Raw genomic sequence first — 27,811 nt, 5'->3', positions numbered from 1 at the left:
ACCAGAGGGGTGGACCAGGGGAGAGTATGTCCTGGAGCAGATAGACTGGACCCACACCCAGGAAGGCCAGGTGGAAGCCGGAGATGGGAAGGGTGAAGCCTTGGTGCCTGGGGGCAGCAGCCATGATGGGCCGATAGGGGAGGTGCAGGTGGGCTCAGCCCTGGACCCTGCTCCTGCTTCTCTTAGGTCCCTGGCTCCTGGGGAGTCACATCTGCGGTCCCACAGAGAAAGAGTGAAATGACGACCAGAGATTCTTGAAGAACTACCTCCCTGCCACCGTGGAGTATGCCTTGCACATGTACAACCTGATGAGCCAGGGCAGAAACGCCTACAAAGTGGTGCATGTACTGCGGTGGTGGAAGGATCCTGTAGGTACCCTCCCCTGCTGCTGGTGCATACCTGCTGTTAATGAGGGTCTGGTAGGGGTTGGGGGTGCTTAACAAGGGGTCTTGATCATCATCTGAAGTCCATAAAATAGAGGGAAATACAACCTGTTGGGTTAGTTTCAGTTTTTAGAAAAGAAATAACTTGGGAGGGTTTTAAATCTCCATCAGTCTGCTGCTGCTGCTGCTAAGTCGCTTCAGTCGTGTCTGACTCTGTGTGACCCCATAGACGGCAGCCCACCAGGCTCCCCCATCCCTGGGATTCTCCAGGCAAGAACACTGGAGTGGGTTGCCATTTCCTCCTCCAATGCATGAAAGTGAAAAGTGAAAGTGAAGTTTCTCAGTCGTGTCCGACTCTTAGTGACCCCATGGACTTCAGCCTACAAGGCTCCTCCGTCCATGGGATTTTCCAGGCAAGAGTACTGGAGTGGGTTGCCATTGCCTTCTCTGCTCCATCAGTCTACTCACATGTAAAATGTATTTTCAGTTTTCATTATATTTGAGCTTGTTTAAAGAAGAATGACCAAAATATAGACTGTAAGGGGATAAAGCTACTTAGCTTTTTTTTTTTTTAACAGGCAGACAGAAAATATTAAAGAGATTCAGAAAAGATTTCAAGGAAATAACATTAAGAGGTTAATTTACAAAACAGAGAGAGAGAAAAAGAAAGAGACAGAGACGTACAAATAGCAGGGTGGGGAGGAAAGCGCCTGGAGTGTCAGGAGCCACGGCCCCTGGTTCTGAGGGGCCTCTGGGAGCTCACAGCCTCTCCTCGGAGTCCACATGCTGTGGGCTCCTTCTGGGCCTCCGTCTACATGGATCCAGTGTGATTTTTTAAATTAATGTATTTAATTGGAGGATAATTGCTTTATAATATTGTGATGGTCTTTATCATACATCAACATGAATCGGCCACAGGTATACATGTATCCCCCTCATCGTGAACCCCACCCCCACCTCCCTCCCCACCCCCTCCCTCTGGGTTGTCCCAGAGTCCCAGCTTTGGGTGCCCTGCTGCATGCAGCGAACATGCCCTGGTCATCTAATTTACATATGGTGATGTCCACGTTTCAGTGATCCAGTGTGATTTATAATCATCCCAGATGGCGTTCTTCATCCTAAAACATTCTCCTAGCAATGGAATCTGTACAGAATGTAACCAGGGGTATGTGGTTTTCATGTGGGCTGCAGACAGAAATGCCAAGAACATTCTGCAGAAGGAGCACTCCCCGTCCTGTGTGTGCTTGTGTGTGCCTGAGTGTGCATGCGTGTGTGAGAGCATACTGCAGCTCCATGGGGCTCCTTCCTCGCTGTAGGACAGGTGAAAGTAGTGACAACAGGGCGCAAAAGGGAATATCCATTTCTCAGCCCAGATATATCCAGTAAGCTGGCAGTCAAGCCCCTCCTGCAAAGACCCCTGTCCTGCCCCACTGTGTGGGTCTACCTGCCAGGTACGTAAGGGGGCAGGAGGGATATGTCCACTTCAGTGTCTGTCCAAACCCAGGTGGACATTGGCCTGGTATTCTACATGGAGCTGGAGTTTGCCCGAACCAGGTGCAGGAAATTTGACGAAGGCATCGGCAACTGTCCTTTTCAAGCAACTCCAGACGTGAACAATGTAAGATACACACTGGCTGCCATCAGGTTACAGGGCCGTGGACACTGCATCAGGGCAGGCGGTGTGGGGAGTGATGATGATGGCATTCCAAAGGACACCGAGGGGTCGTCTGCAGGATGGAGGCCAGCCAGGCACGCCAGCCCAGGGGTCACTGGTCACTCGTATGCCCCTGGCCTGTCTGCTCACTGGTCCCATTTCTGCTGCTACATCCCAGGTCTCCCTGGGGTTAGATTGTTCCTGACCACGTGGTCTGGGTCCCTGGGTGGAAGATGAGATGTCCCCTCCCTGGTCGTCACCCACCACCCCGCCCCGCCTTCAGGAGAAGGAGTGTGTGAGGGAGGGGCAGCATGTCCGTGGCTGAGTGGTCCTCCTGCCCAGAGCTGGACAGATGGAGGCTGAGTCCCCATGCCCTCCCTCCCAGGCCCTGCCCTGCTGCTACTGCTCCAAGTGACAAGGGGAGTGAGCCCAGCCCCTGAACAAGCCCGGGTCAGGTCAGAGGACCCAGTGGGACACTGGGGGCGTGGATTGTGTGGGGCATCCTGGTGTCGGGGGGAGGAGTCCCTGGAGATCACAGGGCTGGAAGGCCAGAGTGACCCAGGTGCCTCTGGGGTCAGCAGAGGGTCCCAGGTCAGGAAGATCTAGGATGAGCTTGGGGCTGCTCCTGGGGGCCACCCGGGGTAGGTAGGTAGGGTGGGTACGGCTTTAGAGCTGGAGACACCAGCTTCCTGAGGCCGCCTCCCCACACTCTGTCCCTGTGCTTGTTCCCACAGACTGACATCTGCTTTACTTTACGATTGCCACTGACCCATGGAGAACAAAGTTTAAACTTCTGAATGACACCTGCTTGGAGGGCTCTGCTGAGTGAGACCACACCCCAGCCTGGGGGGCACCCCTGCCACCTTGTCGTGTCCCTTCAGTGTCTAAGCGGCTCTGGTTCTGTTCTCTGGATGAGTACCTGTCTGGGTGTCGCACCCAGGCCATGTGGACACGCCTCCTTGTCCATGTCACCCCGTAGAACTGGTCATTAAACGTCAGCATTGCAAGCAGCCTTGTGCAGCCTGGTTCCAGAGGGTGGGAGCTGGGCAGCTGGGGCCGTCCTTCCATCAGGGCAGCTGGCTGGGCATGGGGGTGGGTCTCTCCCCTTCACACACCTGAGCCACCACAGGTGGAACAACCTGCACAGGTGCATCTGGGCTCTGTCTCTGGCTTCAGCATCCCTGCCCCAGGGCAGCCCTTCAGAGGGCGGTTTGCTGGAGAAGCCCGTGGTTGCCTTGGGACTCTAGGTAGCAGTCGTGTGGTCCTTCTCCCCTCTTCCCTTCCTCCCTGTGTGGCCTGAGTGAGCATGCATGCTCAGTCACTTCAGTTGTGTCTAATTCTTTGTGACCCTATGGACTGTAGCCCACCAGGCTCCTCTGTCCTTGGGATTCTCCAGGCAAGAATCCTGGAGTGGGTTGCCATGCCCTCCTCCAGGGGATCTTCCTGACCCAGGGATCGAGCCTGTGTCACCCGTGGCTCCTGGCACGGCAGACAGATTCTTTCCCGCTGAGCCCCAGGGAAAGCCCTTTGCCCGCGATCACCTCTCAGGTCAGTACCTGCTCCCGTGTGTGCGGCAGGCTTTCCTGGGGAAGGGGCCAGTCTTGTGGTGTGAGAACTCTTCAGCATGTGAGTGTCCTCCACCCAGGGTTGACTGGCTTCCCAGCCCGGGGCTTGGGCAGGGCTGAAGGGAGCCCGGCTTCAGGCATCCTCACTGTTGGCAGGCATCCTCACTGTTGGCGGGCACCGCTCAGTGTGGGCACAGCTGTGTGCTTGTCCCCTGCCACCTGGTCACAGACCCCACTGGTTCTTCTCCACAACCCTCCCTGACCCCTTCTTCTGCTCCTTCCAAGGCCTTTCCTGGCTCCTGGCTCTTCCATCAAAGGAAGCTTTCAGGGTCCTTTAGGCACTGTGATCCCCATCATGTTTCCAAGGAATCAACCCCACTTTTCCCCTCAAGCAGCTCCTGGGAAGGGTCTCCCTGGGGTCACTCCAGAGTGGGGAAGCTGCTGGCCCTTCATGAGCTCACCCCTTTCCTGGGGCAGTGGCAGGGCTACCAAGAGGGGTACTTGTTGCCCTAAAGGTCCAGGAGCAAGCGATGAGATTGAAAACAGAACATGAAAGCCGGTGCAGTGTCAGGGGACCTGCTGCCTCTATTGGACTGAGGTGCAAAGTCCACTCGGAGTCCAGCTTTTATTTCCGATTGCAGACTACAAGGCTTTCTTTGACCTATCTTTCCTAAGACACTACATTGACATAGTCCAGATCTCCTTGTTTTTACCCTGAGCTGTTCCCTTCTGGGAAATTTTTGGGAACAGTTAGCAAGTGCGTAGGCAGTGTTCATGCCTGATGCTGACCCAGTGTTCCAAGGTCCATGCTTTCATGGTCCCAATCATACTCCCTTCTGGGTTTGGCCTTGGGGTCTGTAACAAGACTATTATTCTAAGAAAAACGTGGAAAATAATCATCAACACAGTTTCTTGATATATGCTGTTTTTCCAGGTGCTATTTCTATGAAATTTCCCAAGGCTGTGAAAGTACATTATCAGAAATTCCCACTATAAGTACTGAGGGCTTCGGTGTTTCCACTTGGACGACGCTGCTGCTGTCAGCCCACGGGAGTGGGGCTGTGTCAGTGGTCCTGCCTCTGCAGGGGGCTGCAGGGCCTGGCTTTGTCTGGCCCCACTGGCCCCACTTGTCCAGAAGGGAGGGCCCCTGGGAGTGCTTGGCTTCGTGAGCCCAGGTGTGGATGGAGGGACTCATCGTGGAGGGAGGAGCTCCCTCCCTGGCCCTGTGCACCTCGCCTGGGATGGCACGACCTGGCCCCTTCCTCCGTCCGGAATCTGTGTGCTGAGGAATCATGGGAGTGGGTTTCTGGCCCAGCTGTCCCTCCCTGGGCAACAACCCCATCCCCCCCAGTAGAGGCGAAGTGGCTGGGCCCCAAGCCTCACCCACAGCTCAGGCAGGCGCACCCTCTCCAGAAACAAGACTATAGAGTGGTCTCTGCCTTCCCAGCTGCTAACCTGCTGGCCCTAGGCGCCATCACCAAGGCTGACAGCTGGGTCCTGAGAGAGCCATGGAAGGAAGTACAGCATCAATGGCCAATGTGTTACCTCTAGATCCTGTGCTTTGCTCTGTGGCCACTTTCTCATCTGCAAGGAAACATTTCGACACTTTCCTCAGCTTTCCCAGGTGTCAGGGTCCAGGAAGAGCCCTTGCTGTTGTTCAGTCGCTCAGTGTCATGTCCGAATCTTTGTCACCCCATGGACTGCAGCATGCCACTCTTCCTTGTCCTATCTCCTGGAGTTTGCTCAAACTCATGTCCACTGAGTCGGTGATGCCATCCAACCATTGCATCCTCTGTTGCCCCCTTCGCTTCCTGCCCTCAATCTTTCCCAGCATCAGGGTCTTTTCCAGTGAGTCAGCTCTCCACATCAGGTGGCCAAAATATTGGTACGTCAGCCTCAGCACCAGTCCTTCCAATGAATATTCGGGGTTGAATAAATAAGGATTGAACACAAAGGAACAAGCAAGTGGAGACCTTATCTCTGCAGATTCCCTGGACCTCACCCGTGGAAACAGGGGTGGGGGCAGGGCTGTCAAGTGATGGGCAGGACCAGCTGTGGGACCTCCTTGGCCTCAGTCAGCTCCCCAGGCTGCATCTCCCCTCCTGGTCCACAGACCCCCAGGGGCCTAGAGTCACCCTGGGATTTGGACTCTGGGTTCCTCTTGCTGTAGTCAGCCCTGGAAAGCAACATGTTCTGCTGGGAAATGTGCTTGTGAGTTTTTATTTCCACCCCCCCCAAATCCTTGATGACGTATGCTGACAAGCAGTGAAATGGCTATGACAGATGAAGAGGGACAACCTTCTAGGTATGAATGAGTCACGAAGCTGAACCATCCAGCATGGAAACACAGTCAATAATGTTGTTAATACCTTTGGAGGATAACAGATGGTAACTAGAGTTATGGTGGCCATCACTTTGTAACATAGAGAAATATTGCATCACTGTAAGTTCTACACTTGGAACTAACAGTGTTGTATGTCAATTACACTGTACTTTACTAAAAAAAAGAACTGAGGTGTTTCTCTCCCAAGTCCTGCAATGGCTGCAGGCTCCTCTCAGGAGCTTCAGATCCCTCACTGGCCAGTCTGCCCCACACAAGGTGCCCACTGTGGGTTCTGCAGGAGGAGAAGTCCCAGGAGATTCACCCGGCAGTCAGGTAGGTACCCACCTGCTCCTGTGTGCTTGTTCACACTTACCTGGCTGGCCCTGACCTGCCCTCCAGGGCTGTTGTATCCACCACTATGTTCTGGAAAGTGCTTTTTTTTCATTTGTTAATTCACTTCACCATCTCAGCCCAGCCTTATGCACAGACACACAGACAGACAGACAGACAGACAGATACACACACACACACACACACACACACACACACACGGTAGGAGCCTCCCCTGATTGGCATCTCCTGGTTGCCACACCTCGCAGCCCTCTCTCCCACACTGAACTGAAGTTAATCAAGGTGGCCAACAACCCAAAGAGGTGACATTGTGTTACCTCCGACGCTGGGCCACCGAGAGTGCCATGGCTTCCAACCTGGACTTTCAGACACTCTGTCTGGGGGAAGCCGTCCGCCTCACCCAGTACACAGCGGCTGTGCAGACAGACCCTCACAGAGGACAGCAGAGACCACTTGCCCACAGCCAACACCAGCCAGTAGCCACAAGGGCAAGCCACCTTGGGAGTGGGCTCCCCAGAGCCAGGCTCACCTTCAGACCATGGCATGCCATGAGAGCCTGAGAGTGACCTCTGGAGAGGTGACACCAGCCAAACCACCCCAGATCCCTGACCCACAGACACCACAGCGAAATAGATAAATTGCTTGAGGCACCAAGGGTAGGGTGATCAGTTATAAGGCATTAGATCATACTTCCCACTCTGTGCGAGCACACATACGAGTTGAGTACACACACACATGCACAGGCACATGCCCAAATGCAGCTTTCTCTTCCTGCACCATCACTCTCATTTCCCTGCCTCAATTCAAAAACGAAAGTAAAACACAAGTCTCCCAATCACCCAACTACCTCCCAGGTTGGATCGGGAGGGGTTAAAACTATGGCTGAAGCCATGACACTGTGCCTTCTGCAGCCCTGGGAGGGAGCTTTCCGTGGAAATCCATGGAAATCTGTGGACAGACATTCTCAATGCATCCTCAGGGCCTTGCAGAAATTCCCCACCTAAAGCAATGGAGGAGTGGGGCTTCCTGTTAGTTCCACACAAAGAGCTGTCAGTGGAAAGTAATTTGTGCCCAGACCTCAGTGAAATACAGTAACAGGTTCACATTCTCTTCCATTCATTGGGAGCAGACTGTCCCCGCTGGTAAATGCACTGACCAAGCAGAAGATGCTACCCTACCAGCACCGCATCCATAGCCTTCGCACCTGGAGAATGCACAAAAAGCAAGCAGGCCACAAAAGGGAAGTTGAGAGGTCAGATGTGTTATTTAAGTGTTTTACAAGTATCTTCACTTCTTGAAATGCACATGAGAGCTGTAGAGTGGCTAGCTGACCATTAGATAGGACTGCATTCTTTCTTTAGCATCTGGAGTTCAAATTTCCAGGGTTTGGATGCCACAATAAAGGTGCAATAAAATGCCTGGAAGAGATAAAAAGAATAATAACTCATAAGCAAGAAAAATTCCCCCAAAAAAGAAAACCAGAAGGTCCTATTTCCAGGTGTCAAGATTTGGCTTAAGGAGGGGCCAGTCATGCTCCTACAGGCCCCTGAACAGTTGACCTGGTGGCTGAGGAGACAGCTTCACAACTGAGATGAGTGCCACTTGGGTTCATGTCCCTGTGATATGAGGCCATCACAGTCAGGGCTCCTTTTGCTCCAGGAGAGCAAGCATTGGAGCCCAGGATGAATTAGCCTGGAGAAATCCTCCTGTCCAGCTCTGGACTTCCCCCGCCACCACCCCACACAGATTTCCTGCAGCCCCTGGAGACCCCATGCTGCATGGAGGGCCCAGTGGGTCCTTCCCAGGGGAGGCAGAACCACAAGAATAGTCGGGGTCCTACAGGCTTTGAAAAGGGGATCAGAATCTGGCCAGGTCCCACCAGGAAAAGCTTGCAGCTGTGGAGCTGGGAGGAGACACAGGGCCTGAAGAAGGAGCAGTGCTCCCAGCTTCTGACCTGGGTGAGATCACTCTGTCCCTCTCCTCGCCTAAAATCTTTATTCAATCAGAATGAAAATATAAAGTGAGAAAACCTCCATTACATCAACGTGGCGCTCAGTAGAACTGAAGTTGTGTAAGATACAAAGAACTAAGGGGTCAGGTAGAGGGGGAGAAAGGACCAAGCAACCAGGAACCCAAACTGGCCATGGAGGAACTGAATCCAGACTGGGGGGGCGTCCAGGTTGCAGGGGATCAGGATGAGTTGAGCTGGTTCCTGGCAGTGTTGGGGAACATATTAGTTGTTCTAGTTGTTCAGTCTCTAATTTGCGTCTGACCCCTTGTGACCCCATGGACTGCAGCATCCCAGGCTTCCCTGTCCTTCACTATCTCCCAAAGCTTGCTCAGACTCATGTCCATTGAGTCGGTGATGCCATCCAACCATCTCATCCTCTGTTGTCCCCTTCTCTTCCCACCTTCAATCTTTCCCAGTGTCAGGGTCTTTTCCAATAAGTTGGTTCTTCACTTCAGCCAGTCAAAGTATTGGAGTTTCAGCTTCAGCATCAGTCCTTCCAATGAATAGTCAGAATTGATTTCCTTTAGGATGGGCTGGTTGGATCTCCTTGAAGTCCAAGGGACTCTCAAGAGTCTTCTGCAGCACCACAGTTTGAAAACATCAATTTTTTCGGCCTTCTTTATGGTCCAACTCTCAAATCTGTACATGACTACTGGAAAAACAATAGCTTTGACTATATGGACCTTTGTTAGCAGAGTGATGTCTCTGCTTTTTAATACACTAAGTTTGTCATCACTTTTCTCCCAAGAAGAAAGCATCTTTTAATTTCATGGCTGTAGTCTCTGTCTGCAGTGGCACTGCCCTCAAGTAACTGTACAGTTTCAGAAATTCTTATATTTTATTATTAAGTAAAAATCTAAATTATGGAATAGTATACAGTGCAATTCCCTACTACACAAAACACAAATATAAAATATAAAAAAAAACTAGGATATATAACAATAAGTTGACAGCAGTAAATTTTCCATAAGGGTAGTTATAGCTGATTTTGTTTTTTTCTTCTGTAGTTGATTTTCAGCTACTTAATACTTTGGAAAATTTTTAAATTTCCTACCTTCCATGAACCAGGCCTATAACTATTTAAAATAATACCAGGTTTTAAAACCTTTCCCCAAGGAGATCAGATAGTTACCCTTTCTTCTTTTATAAGACTCAATAAAGAAAACAGATAAGCTCAAAACCTATAGGAGATCTGAAATGGGGAATCTCTAAGAGTTGCATGAGCCCTGTAAGGGCAGAGATGGGAAAGACTATCCGGAGGCTAATGAGTGATTTCAAGCAAGATAATTCAAGGTTGCTGAAGGCTGTCTCAGCACCTACCTTCTGCATTTGGGGATCCTCTTGTGCTGAACAGTTTTCAGTTTTCCCTGAAATTTTCTTGCACTGTGTCCGCTCAATTTCGACTTCAAGAAGGTAATCCAAACTATCCGTGACCTGTCCGTGAATCATTTCAAGTTAGAGATCATCAAAGAATATGTGGCATCAGTTGTCATTTCTGACAAACAAACATGTCATTGACTGCTTGGGGCAAAGGACGTCTCCCCACCTCCCTCCCTCCTATAGTTTCTTTGGACAGAGTTTTGGGGTAACGCAGAAGTGGTCCTTACCTTGTTCTCTCTGTCTCTCTGTTTCTCGATCTTTTTCATTATGATATTTAATTTTAAAGCAATGACAGCTCTCACCGAGATAAATCAAGAAAGCTATTTCCTAAAGACCATTTTTCTGGGAAAACTAATGGTTTGTTCACCGGAGCTTGGGAAAGAATCAACATTTTCAGTGAAATCCACTTAGAATATATTGCTTCCCTTTGGCAGTTTTAGTTATCTACACCTTATTCCATGTCATACACCCTCCCAAATTCCTGACTTTCCAGGCATCTCCCCTCACCACCGCCTACCCTGTCCAGAGCCCACCATAGCCCTGTACTCAAGGAGGCCTCACAAAGAAACCCAGATGAGCAATGGTAAATGTCCACTCCCATGATTGAAGAATGAAAAGATGCTTGACCTTACTATACATTAGAGAAATGCAAATCAAAACTACAATGAAGTATCACCTCGCACAGGTCAGAATAGCCATCATCAAAAAACCTACAAACAAAAATGCTAGAAAGGGTGTGGAGAAAAGGGAACCCCTCTACACTATTGGTGAGAATGTAAGTTGATACAACCACTATAGAGATTAGTATGAAGATGACTTTAAAAAACTAAGCATAGAGTTTGCATATGGCCCAGCAATCCTACTCCTGGGCATATATCCTGAGAAAACCATCATTCAAAAAGACACATGTACCCCAATGTTCCGCTGCAGCACTATGTACAATAGCCAGGACATAAAAACAATCTGAAAAGGAAAACAAAGTTTATAAGACTTTAAGGAAAGAATATTTAAAGAGAATGACCAGGTTAGTTAGATTCTGTACCTGAGTGCAGAAGAATAAGAGATAATTCAGAAAATAGAGTAAATATTTTGGAAGTTCTGGAAAAGTCACCTGGGCATTGAACAAAATGGGTGTAGGCAGAAATCTAAGTATGGTTTCATGAGTATAAAACATACTTTAAAATTTTCAGCTATGCACTAAGTGTATGAAATGACACCTGCAGGTGTGCCCACCAGGATCGATGTCTGTGGGGGATGTAAAGAAATCAGTGGTCACTTTCAAAACTACTTCCAAGTGTACCCCAAGCACATTTTTCAGGACTGCTGCTGTTGCTAAGTCGCTTCAGTTGTGTCCAACTCTGTGCGACCCCATAGACGGCAGCCAACAGGCTTCTCTGTCCCTGGGATTCTCCAGGCAAGAACACTGGAGTGGGTTGCCATTTCCTTCTCCAATGCATGAAGGTGAAAAGTGAAAGTGAAGTCGCTCAGTCGTGTCTGACTCTTAGCGACCCCATGGACTGCAGCCTACCAGGCTCCTCCGTCCATGGGATTTTCCAGGCAAGAGTACTGGAGTGGGGTGCCATTGCCTTCTCCATTTCCAGGACTGGATATCAAGTTTCCCAGTGCTGTTGGCATTTGGGGCTGTTGGCATTTGAATTTCTTGGCTGTGGGGGCCGTGCTATGCCTGAGGCATAATGACCCACATTCCTGGACTCCGTTCCTCAAATCTCAGTAGCAGCCTCTTCAGTTGTGATGACCAGAAACATCTCAGGCTATGGCCAAAAATGCCCTGAAGAGCAAAAATCTATGCCCAACTGAGAATGAGTGCTTTGTATTTGAGTAAATTTCCAAGTGAAAATTACCAAAAAAACAGACTTCCTTAAATCATCCTCAACAACCACTGACCAACCCCCAGCCCCACCTTCGCCCCCGATTGTCCAGGAAAGGGAGGCAAATGAGGGTCCAGCTGTGGATTCAGCCACTCACTCCTGCCATGGCCAGGGCTCTCTGACTCCCCTGGCCTCTTGTGACACCGTGCCCTCCTGGCTGGCTGCACCGTTGTATCTTTGGCCCAGCTGGCATCATTCAGAAGCAGTAGCATTGGTGGATTAAGAGTAGACAGCCTGAGTTTAAATCTTGGCTCTTCTCTTAGTATCTGTGTGACCCTGGCAGGTTTCTAAATGTCTCTGTGCCTGTTTTCCTCCTCTGTGAACTGGAGCTGGTAGCTACCCGTTTTTTCTTTAAGGGCCAGAGAGAAAATATTCCAGGCTTTGCAGCACGGACACAGCCCAGACAGCATTCAAAACGTGTGCCTGGCAGTGTCCTAATAAAATTGTATTTATGGACATACGTTTCAGTGTAATATAATTTTCATATGTCACAAAATAGTCTCCTTTTGTTTCTTATATTCATTCATGTCTCATGGGATGTACTAAGAAGGGCCATGGGCCAGATTTGGCTACAGGCTGTGAGTGACAACTGCTGATAAATATCTTTGTAGTTTTAACTTAAGTCATTCAGTGGAATAGAGCAATTTTCCATTTATAGGGCCTGTGGGTATTTTGTTACGTTTTATCTGAATTGTCACCCAGTATTTTTCTTTTAGCTTTTGCTTGGGGATGGTGTATTCTTCCTTACTCCTTTCTTCAATATGTTTTCAAGTGAACTTAAAACACCTCTCTCCTAGCCTCTTTTTAAACCTGTTTCCACTTGATTCTTTTGTATCCTTATCTGAATTCTAGAGCTGACAGTGAACTAAGAAATAAAATGGACATTCATGAAAAGAACCAGCGAACAGTATGAAATGATATATAAGTCTTGAGATATGTGGGTCTTTGGTTTATTTTATTATTAAATGGTGGTTTAGCCACTGAGCTGTGTCTGACTCTTTGCGACCCTATGGAATGTAGCCCACCAGGCTCCTCTGTCCATGGGATTCTCCAGACAAGTATACTGGAGTGGGTTGCCATGCCCTCCTGCAGGGCATCTTCCCGACCTAGGGATCCAACCTTGGCCTCTTGCATTGCAGGAGGATTCTTTACTGACTGAGCTACCAGAGAAGCCCAAGAGATTAAATATCAGCCTATAAAGCAGAGCCATCTATTTCTGTTTATATAAACAGAGAGCACAGATTAAGAAAAATGGACTAGTCCCAGGAAAGGCAGGAACTTCATTAAGAACAGCTATTAAGTCTGAGCCCCCAGGGATGTGGGGTTTTAATTCAGCCACCCATTGGGGAACGCACTTCCTGGCCCAGGTGTTGCTTCCTAAAAACACGAAGCACATAACTGGGGCTACAGAGAGGACCAGAGGGAGCCCAGGGCTGCAGCCTGTGCAGATGGACAGGGTGCCAGGTGTCCCCACCTCTTAGGGGGTCAGGACACAGTGAAACTTCTGCCCACGTAAGGAAGCTGGAAAGGGAGGCAGGTTGGCAGTGGCTGGAAGGTGGGTAGTACAGTTTGGAGGGAAGATGGGCTGAGTGGAGGAGAGGTGTGGGTCAGGCCAGCATCATCCACAGCACATCACCTTCTGCCCGCCGTGACTACTGCTTCCTGCACCCCAACAACCCCACCTTGGGCTCCTGCATAGACAGCAGGACAACACTCTTTCTCAGGAAACACAGTGCTGGTTCCTCTAAGACACAGTCCATATTCCAACCTCCAGCTGCTCTAAGAGCATCCTTTATGGCATTATTTTATTGTTTGTTTATTTATTTAGCTGTACCACGTCTTGGTTGTGATATGTGAAATCTAGCACGCTGACCAGGATATGAACCCAGGTTCCCTGCAGTGGGAGTACGGAGTCTTAGCCACTGGACCACGAGGGAAGTCCCTGGTATTATTTTAAATCCAAGAGACAACACAGAAACACATCTTGCCTTTATCATCATGCTTCCTAAATTTCCTTTCATGAGATCCATTTCCTGCTCTACTCTGTCTTTCACAGCACTGATATTTAAATTTTTATCGATTTTTTAATTGGAGTATAATTGCTTTGCAATGTTGTGTTAGGTTCTGCTGTACAACAAGGTGCACAACATCGTGAACTGGCTATATGTACACATATATCCCCTCCCTCTTGAACCCCCCTCTGACGCCCCCATCCCACCCCCTACGTCATCACAGAGCACCGAGCTGAGCTCCCTGTGCTATACAGCACCTTCCTACTAGCTATCTATGTTACACATGGCAGTGTGTATATATCAGTGCTACTCTCTCAATTTGTCCCACCCTCTCCTTCCCTCTCTCTGTCCACAAGTGCATTCTCGACGTCTGTGTCTCTATTCCTGCCCTGCAAATAGGTTCATCGGTATTATTTTCCTTGAAATCTACAGCACTGATATTTTGAAGTGGTCTTAGAGAATGCCCCATAATATACTTGTGTGTGTGCTCAGCCAGTTCAGTTGTGTCTGACTCTTTGCAACACCATGGACTGTAGCCCGCCAGGCTCCTCTGTCCATGGGGATTCTCCAGGCAAGAATACTGGAACGGGTTGCCATGCCCTCCTCCAGGGGATCTTCCTGACCCAGGGATTGAACCCACATCTCTTACGTCTCCTGCATTGGCAGAGGGGTTCTTTACCATGAACACCACCTGGGAAGCAGCACCTGTAACATGGACTTGTCTAATTGTCCCTCACGAGCACCCTCACACATCTGGGGCAGAACACGGTATACAAGTGATGCCACGTCCTTGCACTGATGTCCCATCAGAGGCACGTAGTATCAGTTTGTCCAGCGTGTTCTGGTTGTAATTAATTAACAAGCCATCCCTGTAGCTATGGCCCCTTCCCTTTACTTCTCTCCATCCTGGGTGGCAGATCCATTGCTGATCTTTGCCTGAGTTTGTTATTACCATGGTGGTTGCAAAAGGTGATTTTCTAGTTTCCTATTCTTTCACATTTCTAAGTAGGCAGAAAAGGAATCTTCCCTTCTGCCCTGATTCCTACTTACAATGAAAGCTGGCTGTGGAGTTTGTTTGCTTGTTCACTGTGTTATAACGCATCCCCTTCAACACTCAGGTGGATGATATCTGCTCACACCATCCCAAACGTGGCCCCTTTAAGAGCCCCTCTGTGCTCTTACCTGTTTTCTGATGTGACTATAACTACTTTTAAGTTATTTGAATGGATATATTATGTTTTACCCCAGAATTATAAAAGAGAAAACTTAATTAACTTTCTTCCCCAAACCCCTAAAGTTTATAAATTTTGGCTCCAGGTATCTCTCAGCTGCTCTCAGCTGACAATGGCCCTCCCACAAAGGTGGGCACAGGGACAAAGGGTGGGAAGCGAGAGCCACTAACCTGCTCCTGGGACCTCAGAACGTTCATCACCTTGTAGACATACGTGTCCTTGCTGGCCTTGTTGTACTCCTTCATGGCAAACCACAGCGCCTGCTGCACGTACACATAGGAGGCTGGGATGTCTTGGAATTCCCTCGTCACCTTCTTCGAATCCCAGGCTTGGACACCTCTGGACGCGAGGGCCGCCACGGTCATCCAGAGCAGCAGGCCAGGGCAGATCCTGGCCATGGCTCCTCAAATGGGTGTTCAGGCCGAGTCCCTCCTGTCCTGCCAAGGCTTAGTGGGCCCTGCTGCCTCCACACCGGCCCCTCCCAGTGCTGCTGCAGGTGGAAAGTGGAGAACAACTGTTAAAATCATCTGCCCCCAAAAAAGCCACCTGCGAGACATGTAATTCAGTCCATTTGCCCAGCACGGATGCTTCCTTTTTGGAAGGACACACACCTCTGTGTACACATACACACACACACCCCTGATCTTCCTAATGGCTGCCTATTTGTGCTGGGACCTGTCTGCTGAGTGGGGGTGAGTCTCTCCAGCCCGTGGAAGGCCCTGCACATTGTGTTCCCATCTCTCCGAGCCCCGTGGAGATATCCTTTACACTCAGGAGGCAAGAGTCCCAGGACTGAGCGTCTGCTTTAGCCCAGGGCTGTCTGGCTCAGTCTCGCCCACATGTACGAGGGATGGCATGCCACTTGTGAAACGCCTTTGCTTTAGAGGAATCCCTCCAGCCAACAAGGACCCATAGGACGTAGCTCTCGAGGCCGAAGCAGAGGTTCGGGTGTCGGGGGCAGACCAGGAGCCTGCAGCCTGAGCCAAAGCTGAATCCATGGGGGGCGGTGCGTTTGCCCAGAGAAGTAAGGACCAAGTGTCCGGGCTGAACAGAGGATGTGGTGTCTAAACCAAGAGACTCCTGGGGCCTAGGTGTAGACACCCAGCACCAAATACTCCCAGGGTCTTAGTTCAGCTGCCCATCTGGGGTTGCCATGTGCCCTCTGCCAGGAATCACCAACCAAACCTGTGCCTCCCAGAGACTGACCTGTGGGGAGGCTGACGCACACAGATACAGGGTGCCTACCCTCCCGGCCGGCGGTAACCTATCCCTTCCCGCCCTGGCTCTGCTCCACGGCAGCTTCAGTGTGACGCACGAGGGGCAGGGGTGACTCTCCTGCTCCATGTGCCCGGGCACATGGGCGGCCGCCCGGGGCCGTCTCCTGCCCACCAGGGCTACCCCCAGACCCACCTGAGCACCAAGGCCCTTTCCACAATGCTGTGGCTGAGCCCTGAGCTGGCCACCGGCCTCAGGCAGCTTCTCCCCCTCCCCAGGACCTGAGCACGGTGGCTCCCGCCTGTGGCCAGCTCGTTTCCGGCCCACTCAGTTCACAGCCATGTGCCTGCTTGGGGTGTCTGTCAGGGCCAAGGTCGAATGCTTCTGTCCCTAGCTGCCCTCCCTGCCAGTGGTCACCTCTGTGGCCCCTTTGTGACCTAAGCCCTGCCCCACTGATGCGGCCCAAGTGACCAGCCCCTCTGACGAGGGACCCTCTGCCTTCAAGCCCATAGACTCACTGGGGAGCCCACAGCATCTGCCGCCAGTACTGAGTTCCCATCCTGTCCCAAGCCTCTGGACTTTCTAAATCTCTGTGCTTTGGATGGGCAGCTGGAAGTGAAGCCACCTTCAGCGAGTCTCTGTCAGGGTCTCATTGTGGGACCCCTTGGTCTTAGAGGCAGGAGGAGGCGCCAAACAGCCAGGCTCAGGGGCCCTGGGCCTCCTCGCTCAGGAGGGGAGCCCAGGGCTAGTGCCAAGGACACGAAGCCAAAGGCTGGCGATGGCCACAGGTGTGTGACCCTCCGTGGGATGGACAGATGGCAGCCATCTCTCCACATCTCCAGGCTTGTCTCAGATGGGCTCCCTTGGTCCAGTTTCCTCCCCTGTGTGTACTTCTCATCCCGAGTCAGGCTCCCCTGACGGTCACGACTCCGTCTCTCTCAGCACAGGGCCCTGGTTCAGCTGTGGTGAGGGACTTCCATGAACTCAGACGTTGGGAAATCACTGTTTCTCTTTCCAGGATAACATACAGCCCAAGGAGGATCATACCTGAGACCTGTAAGATGAGATCCAGACAGGGCATGTGAGACCTGAAAGTTACCTGCTGAAGGGTCAGATGTCTGAGACGGAATCCTGGGCTGGAATTCAGGAGCCCTTTCTAAGCTCATCTCACATGTTAGCAAAGTAATGCCCAAAATTCTCCAAGCCAGGCTTCAACAGTAAGTGAACAGTGCACTTCTGGATGTTCAAGGTGGATTTAGAAAAGGCAGAGGAACCAGAGATCAAATTGCCAACATCTGTTGGATCATCGAAAAAGCAAGAGAGTTCCAGAAAAACACCTACTTCTGTTTTATTGATTACACCAAAGCCTTTGACTGTCTGGATCACAACAAACTGTAGAAACTTCTGAAAGAGATGAGAATACCAGACCACCTGACCTGTCTTCTGAGAAATCTGTATGCAGGTCAAGAAGCAAAAGTTAGAACTGGACATGGAACAACAGACTGGTTCCAAATCGGGAAAGAGTACACCAAGGCTGTATATTGTCACCTTGCTTATTTAACTTACATGCAGAGTACATATAACTTATATGCAGAAACAGTGACAGACTTAATTTGGGGGGCTCCAAAATCACTGCAGGTGGTGACTGCAGCCATGAAATTAAAAGACGCTTACTCCAGTGGTCATGTATGGATGTGAGAGTTGGACTGTGAAGAAGGCTGAACGCCGAAGAATTGATGCTTTTGAACTGTGGTGTTGGAGAAGACTCTTGAGAGTCCCTTGGACTTCAAGGAGATCCAGCCAGTCCATTCTGAAGGAGATCAGCCCTGGGATTTCTTTGGAAGGAATGATGCTAAAGCTGAAACTCCAGTACTTTGGCCACCTCATGCGAAGAGTTGACTCACTGGAAAAGACTCTGATGCTGGGAGGGATTGGGGTCAGGAGGAGAAGGGGACGACGGAGGATGAGATGGCTGGATGGCATCACTGACTCGATGGATGTGAGTCTGGGTGAACTCCGGGAGTTTGTGATGGACAGAGAGGCCTGGCGTGCTGCGATTCGTGGGTCACAAGGAGTAGGACACGACTGAGCGACTGAACTGAACTGAACTGCATATGTGTGTACTGTGTTATATCTATCCATTCACCAATGAGTGGACATGAGGGTTGTGTCTACTTCTTGGCTATTATGACTAGTATTGCTCCAAGCATCTTTATTCGGGCTTTTGTGTGGACGTATGCTTTTATTTCTCTCAGGTATACACTGAGTTACTGAGTTACCTGAATTCTATATTTAACTTTTTGAGAACCTACTAGGTGATTTCCCAAAATGGCTATAGCATTTTGCACTCCCATGGGCAGTGTCTGGGGGTTCCCATTTTACATCTATGCCAGCACTGGTTATGACCTCTGTTTTTGATGATCACCATTTTAGAGTCCCTTGGACTGCAAGGAAATCCAACAAGTCTATCCTAAAGGAGATCAGTCCTGGGTGTTCATTGGAAGGATTGATGTTGAAGCTGAAACTCCAATACTTTGGCCACCTGATGCAAAGAGCTGACTCATTGGAAAGGACCCTGATGCTGGGAAAGATTGAAAGCAGGAGGAGAAGGGGACAACAGAGGATGAGATGATTGGATGGCATCACCGACTCATTGGACATGGGTTTGGGTAGACTCCAGGAGTTGGTGGTGGACAGGGAAGCCTGGCGTGCTGCAGTTCTTGGGGTCTCAAAGAGTTGGACACGACTGAGTGACTGAACTGAACTGAAATTTTAGTGGGCATGAAGGGAGACAAGTGGTAAGAACTTGACAAGTGTGATGTAGAACATTTCAATTTTCACCATATCAAGGAGTTTTTGGAAGTAGTCTTTAAAAAGACAAGAATCTAATAGGAAACTTGGAGAGAAGTCATCAACACAGAAAAAGAAATATAAATATCTCTAAAACACACGTGAAAACATGCTCAGCATCTTTAACAGAAATTCTAATTAATCCAGATCAATGAAGTATCACCATTCCCCTACTCTTTGGAAAAAGGTTGAATGCAATGACAGTGCCTAGTTGATAAGCCACCTTCATCAGCATTGGTACCTGGGGATCCAACAGTCTTTGTTCACAGTGATTTAGCAATCTCTGTCAAACATTTAAAAGTTACACAGTCCCCAACATATCTGAATCCAGGAATTTGTCCCACAGAAATTTTTGTCTATGTGCACAACAGAGCATGGGCACCCTGGTTTTTCTTGGCTGGAATAGAACTGTTATTACCTAATTCTTCTGCTTTGATAGACTGCCCCTATCCTGGACTTTTGGCTGCAAAGAGCAGGCTTGTGTTGGAGTGAGAAAACACACAACTGTTTACAAAACAGCATCTTCAACAGCGTTGTCAGCACAGACCACTTTTGAGGTCCTAGGCTGGGCCTGGGGCTTCCCAGGTGGCGCTAGTGGTAAAGAATTCACCTGCCAATGTAGACACATAAGAGACGAGGGTTCAATCCCTGGGTTGGGAATATTCCCTGGAGGAGGGCATGCAACCCATTCTAGTATTCTTGCCTGTGTGGAGAATCCCATGGGCTACAGTCCATAGGATCGAAAAGAGTTGGACACGACTGAAGTGACTTAGCACAGCACAGCACAGGCTGGGCTTGGGTGGAGGGGAGGGATACCTGGTGGGTCCTTGGTGAGGAGGGAGCTTCACAACCTGCATTAGAGGCTGTGTTTCTGGGGCTCACACTGATACAGGTCCCAGTCTGAGGCCTGCAGGCCGGGGGAGGCTAGAGGGTTCAGTTGAGGGCCTCAGCCCATTTCACTCCATGTTTCCAAACATCAGTACCTTCTCCACTTCTTCCTGTGGATGATTGAGTCTTTCCAGCTCTTGTATAAACCTGGGAGATCCTCTCCCACCTGGATCAATGTGGGTGAGCCCTCCTAAGCAGGATCTCTGGACCCACTTGGGCTATAGGGCCAGAGAACGTTACTGAAATAAGTTGTTTGGAGATTTAGTCTTCCTTTCTCTAGGCCTCTGTCCGTCCACTCTGAACCACTCCCCGCAAAGTTCTCCACCATCCACCTAAAGCCATTGGCCACCTGCAGGACTGAGGGTCTGCTTGGAGGTGGGGAGGGTGAGCTCTTGGCCAGACAGAGGCCACCACGAAAGGCTGTGCTGCTGAGGCCCAAACTTAAACTCAGGCTCAAAAGCAAAGAGCCTGGAAGGAAAAAAGCCAAATCACCTTCCTCCCTAGTCACATTTGCTGGTCGCTTGCCAAGGCAGAGGCTGAGCGAGACACACAGGAGACACCGCCCAGGGCCGGACAGTTCAGTTCAGTCGCTCAGTCATGTCCAACTCTTTGCGACCCCATGAACTGCAGCACGCCAGGCCTCCCTATCCACCACCAACTCCTGGAGTTTACCCAAACTCATGTCCATTGAGCCAGTGATGCCATCCAACCATCTCATCCTCTGCCATCCCCTTCTCCTCCTGCCCTCAGTCTTTCCCAGCATCAGGGTCTCTTCCAATGAGTCAGCTCTTCGCATCAGGTGGCCAAAGTATTGGAGTTTCAGCTTCAACATCAGTCCTTCCAATAAACACCCAGGACTTATCTCCTTTAGGATGGACTGATTGGATCTCCCAGCAGTTCAAGGGACTCTCAAGAGTCTTCTCCAACTCCACAGTTCAAAAGCATCAATTCTTTGACACTCAGCTTTCTTTATAGTCCAACTCTCATATCCATACATGATTACTGGAAAAACCGTAGCCTTGACTAGATGGACCTTCGTTGAAAAAGTAACGTCTCTGCTTTTTAATATCTAGATATTAAATATTTATTTATCTATTTATATATCTATATTTTTAATATTTTTAATATCTATCTAGGTTGGTCATAACTTTCCTTCCAAGGAGTAAGCGTCTTTTAATTTCATGGCTCCAATCACCATCTGCAGTGATTTTGGAGCCCCAAAATATAAAGTCTGACACTGTTTCCACTGTGTCCCCATCTATTTGCCATGAAGTGATGGGACCGGATGCCATGATTTAGTTTTCTGAATGTTGAGCTTTAAGCCAACTTTTTCACTCTCCTGTTTCACTTTCAGCAAGAGGCTTTTTAGTTCCTCTTCACTTTCTGCCATAAGGGTGGTGTCATCTGCACATCTGAGGTTATTGATATTTCTCCCAGCAATCTTGATTCCAGCTTGTGCTTTTCCCAGCCCAGTGTTTCTCTTGATGTACTCTGCGTATAAGTTTAAATAAGCAGGGTGACAATATACAGACTTGAGAGACTCCTTTTCCTATTTGGAACCAGTGTGTTGTTTCATGTCCAGTTCTAACTGTTGCTTCCTGACCTGCATACAGGTTTCTCAAGAGGCAGGTCAGGTGTTCTGGTATTCCCATCCCTTTCAGAATTTTCTAAAGTTTATTGTGATCCACACAGTCAAAGGCTTTGGCATAGTCAATAAAGCAGAAATAGATGTGTTTCTGGAACTCTCTTACTTTTTCGATGCTCCAACAGATGTTGGCAATTTGATCTCTGGTTCCTCTGCCTTTTCTAAAACCAACTTGAAGATCTGGAAGCTCACGGTTCATGTATTGTTGAAGCCTGGTCTGGAGAATTCTGAGCATTACTTTACTAGCGTGTGAGATGAGTGCAATTGTGCGGTAGTTTGAGCGTTCTTTGGCATTGCCTTTCTTAGGGATTGGAATGAAAACTGATCTTTTCCAGTCCTGTGGCCACTGCTGAGTTTTCCAAATTTGCTGGCACATTGAGTGCAGCACTTTTACAGCATCATCTGTTAGGATTTAAAATAGCTCAACTGGCATCCCATCACCTCCGCTAGCTTTGTTCATAGTGATGCTTCCTAAGGCCCCCTTGACTTCGCATTCCAGGATGTCTGATTCTAGGTGAGTGATCACACCATCGTGATTATCTGGTTCATGAAGATCTTTTTTGTACAGTTCTTCTATGTATTCTTGCCACCTCTTCTTAATATCTGCTAGGTCGGACACCTGGCTCCAGTCCTAGTTTGGGAAGGTTGCCATTGCCCTTGACTGGGCTGTCATACATAATTCCAGTTTGGTTCGTCTCATTTGGTGGCTCTTCTTTGCAGCAATGCCTTTTGTTTAGTCTTGTTCCAAGGATGGGTGAGATCCTACAGAAATCACCCTCACTTTATTACAAACCTCCTTTTGTCTGAAGGGAGGATGGGGTCCAGCCCCCGGCACTTTGGAGCAATCCTCTGCTCTGTAGCCTTGCCCTGTTCCTGGGCCTCTCTCGCGGGTTAAGTTTGCTGTGACACTGAGAGGGTGAGGCTAAGTCCTTCACACAGCAAGCTCTCCATCTTGGCAATGGGCACAGTCCCACCTTCTTGTTTTTTGCACAGACAAGCTGAGGGGGAGCCAGTGATTGCAGAAGGGCTTTCTCTGCATTTCTCTGTGGGGGGCTGGATGTGGTTCTGAGACAGCGTTCTAGAAGCAGGGCCGTGGGCATGTGTACACCTTGGGCTGAGCCCACCAAGTCAGACAGCTCAGAGACCCGTCCCTGCAGTATCCATGGTGGGGCACCACGTGGGGCCGGAGACTAGGTCATTGCCACTGATAATTCTTTTCCTAAGATCAGTCCCCAGAGTCACATTCCTGTTCGTGGGAGGGGAAGGCTGCACGCTGCAGGCGCCTGGTGTCCAGATAAGAGTGGGGGTACTCCTCAACCCAAGCGCTCCCACCCTCTATCCCCAGGACTTTCTGTTCTTTGGGGAAGTGCCTTGCAGTCTGTTTTGTCCCTGGCCTACTTAGAAGTGGAAACAGTCAATCTGTGTGTCAGTTCAAGAACAAAGGTGACCTTAGAAATAACACTTTTCAACTGTAGATAGGAAGCGGTTGACAGTAAGAAGTGGGAGGGACCTGCAGAGATAGGGCTCAGGCCTCTGCTGCTCATTGTCCCCAAGGCCACCGTCCAGCCCAGCCTCAGCAGAGACCCGCAGATCCAAGTGTCCCAGCCCTGATAGCTGAGCTGGAATGGTCAGGCTCCCCGGCCGGGATGTGCAGAGCAGCTGACCCAGCACACCCCTTGTTTCCATGGACCCGCTCACAGAGGTGGGCGTGCAGTCCTCCAAGGTGAAGGCAAGCAGCCCCAGGACCCAGTTATACAGGAAGGACTGAACTAGACGGCGACAGTGTTGGGATAAGAACTTCATCTTCCGAGCTGGCCTGTGGCTATACCCCACCCCCTGCAGGGGCCAGCAGCCGCCTAGCTCAGGGGTGCTGGTGTCTGGGAGGTGGTCATACAGCTGACCCTGCTCCTGGCTTCATTCCCTTCGCTGGGGGGCTCTGTGGACCACCCAGGACTCGGGACTCATTTACTTGTGCTCAGACACATTTATGTCCGAGAATGGAGGCCATTAGCTGGGACTGGTCCCCAGGTAGCCAGGCTCTGCTTGTAGGGTCAGTTAAACACTGTGGTGAGAGGGCCTTCCCTGGCCAAGCCTGATCACAAGCTCCAGGTGCCCACTTGCCCTGGGCACCCCCACCTCTGTTTGCCATGGCTTCCTGAGCTTCCATCCTTTCCTGTCAAAGGCTGAACTCATGTGCGGCAAGGAGTGGGGAGGCTGCCCATCGTGGAGGCCAATCCCACTGAGGGTGGGGACATGGTGTGTGAGTGCTGAAAGCTGGGGGTGGTGAGCAGCCCAGAGTGGGCATGCCACCTGTGTGGCCAAGCCATGGATGGGGAATAGCAGGAGGAAAGTTTTAAAAATGCCCTGGGCACTGTAGACAAAGTGGGCACACAAGGGCATGTCCGGTCCCCACTGGCATCATCACTGGGCTGTAGAGGGGCCATCCAGGCCCCTTGAGTCACATCTCCTTCCACTCTGGTCAGTCCACAGGAGAAGACAGCTCCTCAGGGAGGAATTGAAGAGCCTCTGGCTGGCCCTGGGTGACGTCGATGGCTGCATTGACCTGGCCCCACATGTCCAGGAGAAACCTGGTAATGGGGACAGAGACTGCGGGAGGAGGTGAGTGTCCCGCCCGGTCTATTTTGTGATGACTCTTGTGGGGTGGCCCTGGCTGAGACTAAGGATGCCCGAAGGCAGATGGTGCAGTGGCCTGCTTCTGTCCAGGGTCATCAGGGAATCTGGGCACCCCCATGGTGGACCTGAGGGGAGTGGGCTTCACCAAGGAAATCAGCCAGGCAGGCCAGGGACCCTCAGCCACAGAAGGGCCATCTCACCCTCTGGGCCTCCCCTCTGGCTGTAGCACCCTCCTCCTGCTTGCCCATCCTCTGCCCTGGCCGTGTCCATCCATCTTGAGAGAGGACCCAAATCTTTATCCCATAAAACAAAATGGCTTTGTATTTTGATCCCAGGGTTGGAGTGAGACCCCCTTATATTTGCCAGCCTGGGTCCATCCCAGAGCTTGCACGTGGTCATCCCACCCAGCCCCCTGCACAGGGTGGACAGTGGTGGCCGCTCCACACGCTTCTGGTGTCTGGATCTTGACCCTTTGTCTCTGACTCCATTGGAGACCCTAGAAATGCACCCACCGAGTCTACACGTACCAACCACGTAGAAAGGGGGACTCTCCCAAGACGCATATGGAAGCTGAGCCTGTGTACCCACATGGCTTCCCAGTCCAGCAGGACCCAGGAGCCAGGCAGTCCCTAGCCGGCCCGGCTCAAGGCAAGCAGACCTGCAGTGTGTCAGGGGTAAAGGTGTCACAGGGGGACACGGCAGAGCTGGTGCGGCGTTCATGCCTCTGAGACCAGCACTGGGGCACATTCTCCCCACAGCCCCCTGGGCCCTTTCCCAGGCTGGAGGCCCTGCACCCCCTGCCACTGCAGCCCGAGTGGTCCCTGGGATGCCTACAGGCCCTGAGAGCTCTGCCTCCTTTCCCCCAGCCCCACCCAGGCCTGGGCTGAATGGATTCCTTGTTCTCACTTAGAATGGCCATGACTGCTCACTGGGTGGAAAGACCTCAACCCCCGCTGAGCCCTGGACCGGTCTTGAGAATGGGCAGCCTCTGAGTCCACCTGGGCTGCCTGGTTGGGCCCCATTTCCCTCGTCTCCATGACTTCCTGGGACCCCATGCTCCGGGGTCTCAGAACAAAGTCCAGGACGCAGGTGGGCTTCAGCAGGATGAAGTAGAGGCTGCAGGTCAGATCTTGGGGGCTCTTTCCTTCCCCTCCCCCTCAGGGGAAGTAACTACATGTGTGTGTGTGTGAGAGAGAGAGAGAGAGAGAGAGAGAGAGAGAGAGAAACTCCAGAAACATCTTAGCAGAAATGACATGAAACCTAGCAAGAAAAAGCGAGGCCTGCTTGGCATCATTTTTCATGTGAAGAGAGAGAAAACGAAGAGCCTTGGAGAGGTAGGTTGGAAAGAGGTGAGGTTAGATTAAATTTTCTTGTTAGTTAACACACACTTAGAAATAGGCCTGTATGAGGCATCTCTCAGCAAGGCACACCTGTAGCACCCCCGTGGTGGTCTGGCTGGCCCCACACTGTCCCCAGGCCTGGTTGAACACCGGATCCCCGTGGTTTCCACACAACAAGCCTGAAGGAAGGACCATCCCAGGGGCTGATCCCAAAAGGTCCTTCCCAGGGCACCCACGTGTGCCTCTGGAGCCGGGGGGACAGGCAGGCGTCTGTGGGCTGACCTGGGCACCGGGCTGGGTGGGGGCTCTGCTGCTCCTCTGGGGGGCGTCCCACCAGGGTGTCAAGGGGCACTTTTAGATGGAGCCCCCTGGCTGGTGGGAAAGAGTAGTTTTCAATCAGGGTATGAGAATTAGGTTGACGTAGAGCCTGTTTCAGGTCTAAATCCTGGGCCCTTAGTTGGTGGAGGCTCCTGGTGGAGAGGGGGGCAGAGCAGGGGCTGTGTCTAAGGAAAGTGGGGGGCACAGGGCTGGGCCTGGAAGAGAGACCGTGGGGACTGACGGGGGTCGGGAGAAGGGACAGTGGAAGGAGAGGGAAGGGCTATGCCAGGCGAGTGCCCGGTGTCACCCTGGGTAGCGTGATGGTCCCAACTGAGACCTCCACGTTTCCGCTTAAGACCTCAGTTCAGAAGAACCAGAGATGAAAGCAATGGCTCTGGGGTCTCGTGGCCTTCTATCGGGGCAGCAACGCTGCTTCCCCATCATCCACCAGACCCTGAGGAGAAACCCTGACCTTTGGGAACACAGTTGTCATCCCGAATTGTATCCAACGCCACCTTTAAAACAGGCTAGTTACTTAAAAAGATTTTAATTGTGGCAAATATATCTATATATAACCTCCTGTCTTAACCATTTTCAAACAGACATTTAGTAGCACTGAGTATATTCAGGCTGTTGTGCCCCTGATCTCCACAAGATTTTCACCCTGCAAAACTAAAAACTGTATCCATCAGAGAATCCTCCTGCTTCTGCGCTAAAACTGTATCCATCAGAGAATCTTCCCACAGACACACCTAGTTATTTATTTATCACTGGGCTGGGTCTTCATTGCTGCACAGGCTTTTCTCTAGCTGAGGCAAGCCAGGGCTACTTTCTAGCTGCTGCGCACGGCCTTCGCACGGTGATGACTTCTCTTACGGTGGAGCACGGGCGCTGGGGTGTGCAGGCCTCAGTAGTTGCATCACATGGACTCGGTAGTTGTAGCTCCTGGGCTCAGGAGTGCAGGCTCAGTAGCTGTGGTGCATAAGCTTAGTTGCTCCATGGCAGGTGGGATCTTCCCAGGTCAGGGATCAAACCTGTGTCTCCTGCATTGGCAGGTGGACTCTGTATCACTGAGCCACCAGCGAAGCCCAGCCACACTTATTTTTAATGACTGCTTTCTTTGAGGGAGTTTTATCTCCTACTATCAACCAGTCCATTCTAAAGGAGATCAGCCCTGGGATTTCTTTGGAAGGAATGATGCTAAAGCTGAAACTCCAGTACTTTGGCCACCTGATGCAAAGAGTTGACTCATTGGAAAAGACCCTGATGCTGGGAGGGATTGGGGGCAGGAGGAGAAGGGGACGACAGAGGATGAGATGGCTGGATGGCATCACTGACTCAATGGACGTGAGTCTCGGTGAACTCCGGGAGTTGGTGTTGGACAGGGAGGCCTGGCGTGCTGTGATTCATGGGGTCGCAGAGAGTCGGACACGACTGAGTGACCGAACTAAACTGAACTGATCATCCCTGTACTTCTTTCACAGACCCCTACGTCCTCTCTGTCACTTTGCACATACACAACTGCATACCCAACTGCATACATAGTATAACCTGCACACATATGCACACTCGTGCACACTTGTGCACACACGTGCACCCCCAGACACATGTGTACTTCAGCTTCCCCTGAAGCTTTATTGCCCTCATCTCTCTCTATCGGTGACCACTGTTGACATTTACATATAATGAAGAATAAATTCTCCCAATTCTCAGAGTCCCCGCAGGGGAGGGCTGACGCTTCTGCCAGGGGGTTTCCCAGCCCCCTGGGGGCCCATCCACTCAGGACCCAGGGAGGGAGGAGTCTGACGCCAGATGAGGCTCCCAGAAGGAACCTGTGAGTTAGCACCCACTGTATTCAGCCCTCTGTGTGTGTACGTCTGTGTGTGTGTGAGGGGTGTTATCCAGTCAAAAAGCGATTCCTTCCCAAGTGTGCGGTGGAAAATGGAATCAGCCCTCACTCCACCCTTTGTGCTGAGGGACAAACGTTCCTTATTCCTAGTGGCATGCCATCATGTCAGCCAAAGGCAAGTGGCCTCCTGTGAGGCCAGGAAGGAGGCATGGGTCTTGCCCACCTGTCATTACCACATAGTAAGAAACTAGAAAGTAGAACAGCAAGCAGGG

At 50.7% G+C, this 27,811-nt stretch overlaps 2 protein-coding genes across 4 annotated transcripts; one reads left to right on the top strand and one right to left on the bottom strand.

Moving 5' to 3' along the window:
* The first annotated feature begins 125 nt into the window (after positions 1-125).
* LOC781567 (cystatin-9) lies at positions 126-2,905 on the top strand. Its single transcript, XM_005228547.4, is given in 4 exon segments — positions 126-372; positions 1,871-2,001; positions 2,772-2,786; positions 2,789-2,905. Coding segments are annotated over 4 exon segments (471 nt in total). The 3' UTR covers positions 2,867-2,905.
* A 4,616-nt stretch (positions 2,906-7,521) lies between these two features.
* LOC531692 (cystatin-13) lies at positions 7,522-16,431 on the bottom strand. Of its 3 annotated transcripts, none has more exons than XM_010811308.4 (4): positions 16,211-16,430; positions 14,971-15,290; positions 9,608-9,721; positions 7,522-7,694 (listed from the first exon to the last, which is right to left on the bottom strand). In XM_010811308.4, the coding sequence occupies exons 2-4, from the start codon at positions 15,196-15,198 to the stop codon at positions 7,611-7,613; spliced, it is 426 nt and encodes a 141-aa protein (XP_010809610.1). In that variant the 5' UTR covers positions 15,199-15,290; positions 16,211-16,430; the 3' UTR covers positions 7,522-7,610. The 3 variants fall into 3 exon arrangements, with proteins under 3 accessions (XP_010809610.1, XP_024856817.1, XP_059748929.1); XM_025001049.2 differs by having other exon boundaries at positions 14,971-15,287; XM_059892946.1 differs by lacking the exon at positions 7,522-7,694 and adding an exon at positions 8,224-8,939 and having other exon boundaries at positions 16,211-16,431.
* Between the last annotated feature and the right edge of the window lie 11,380 nt (positions 16,432-27,811).

Source organism: Bos taurus, chromosome 13, assembly GCF_002263795.3.
Source record: "Bos taurus isolate L1 Dominette 01449 registration number 42190680 breed Hereford chromosome 13, ARS-UCD2.0, whole genome shotgun sequence".
NCBI classification, from domain to species: Eukaryota; Metazoa; Chordata; class Mammalia; order Artiodactyla; family Bovidae; genus Bos; species Bos taurus.
Note: the sequence above shows the minus strand (reverse complement) of the source record. Positions and strands in the feature narration are given on the sequence as shown.

What these genes read in the sequence shown, in the direction of transcription:
- LOC531692 (XM_010811308.4), bottom strand. Translation starts at nt 15,198, where the DNA reads ATGGCCAGGATCTGCCCTGGCCTGCTGCTCTGGATGACCGTGGCGGCC. An exon ending in TTCTGAGGTCCCAGGAGCAG is followed by an intron (nt 9,722 to 14,970) that starts GTTAGTGGCTCT and finishes ATTCACGGACAG; the next exon opens with GTCACGGATAGTTTGGATTA. An exon ending in AGGATCCCCAAATGCAGAAG is followed by an intron (nt 7,695 to 9,607) that starts GTAGGTGCTGAG and finishes TATCTCTTCCAG; the next exon opens with GCATTTTATTGCACCTTTAT.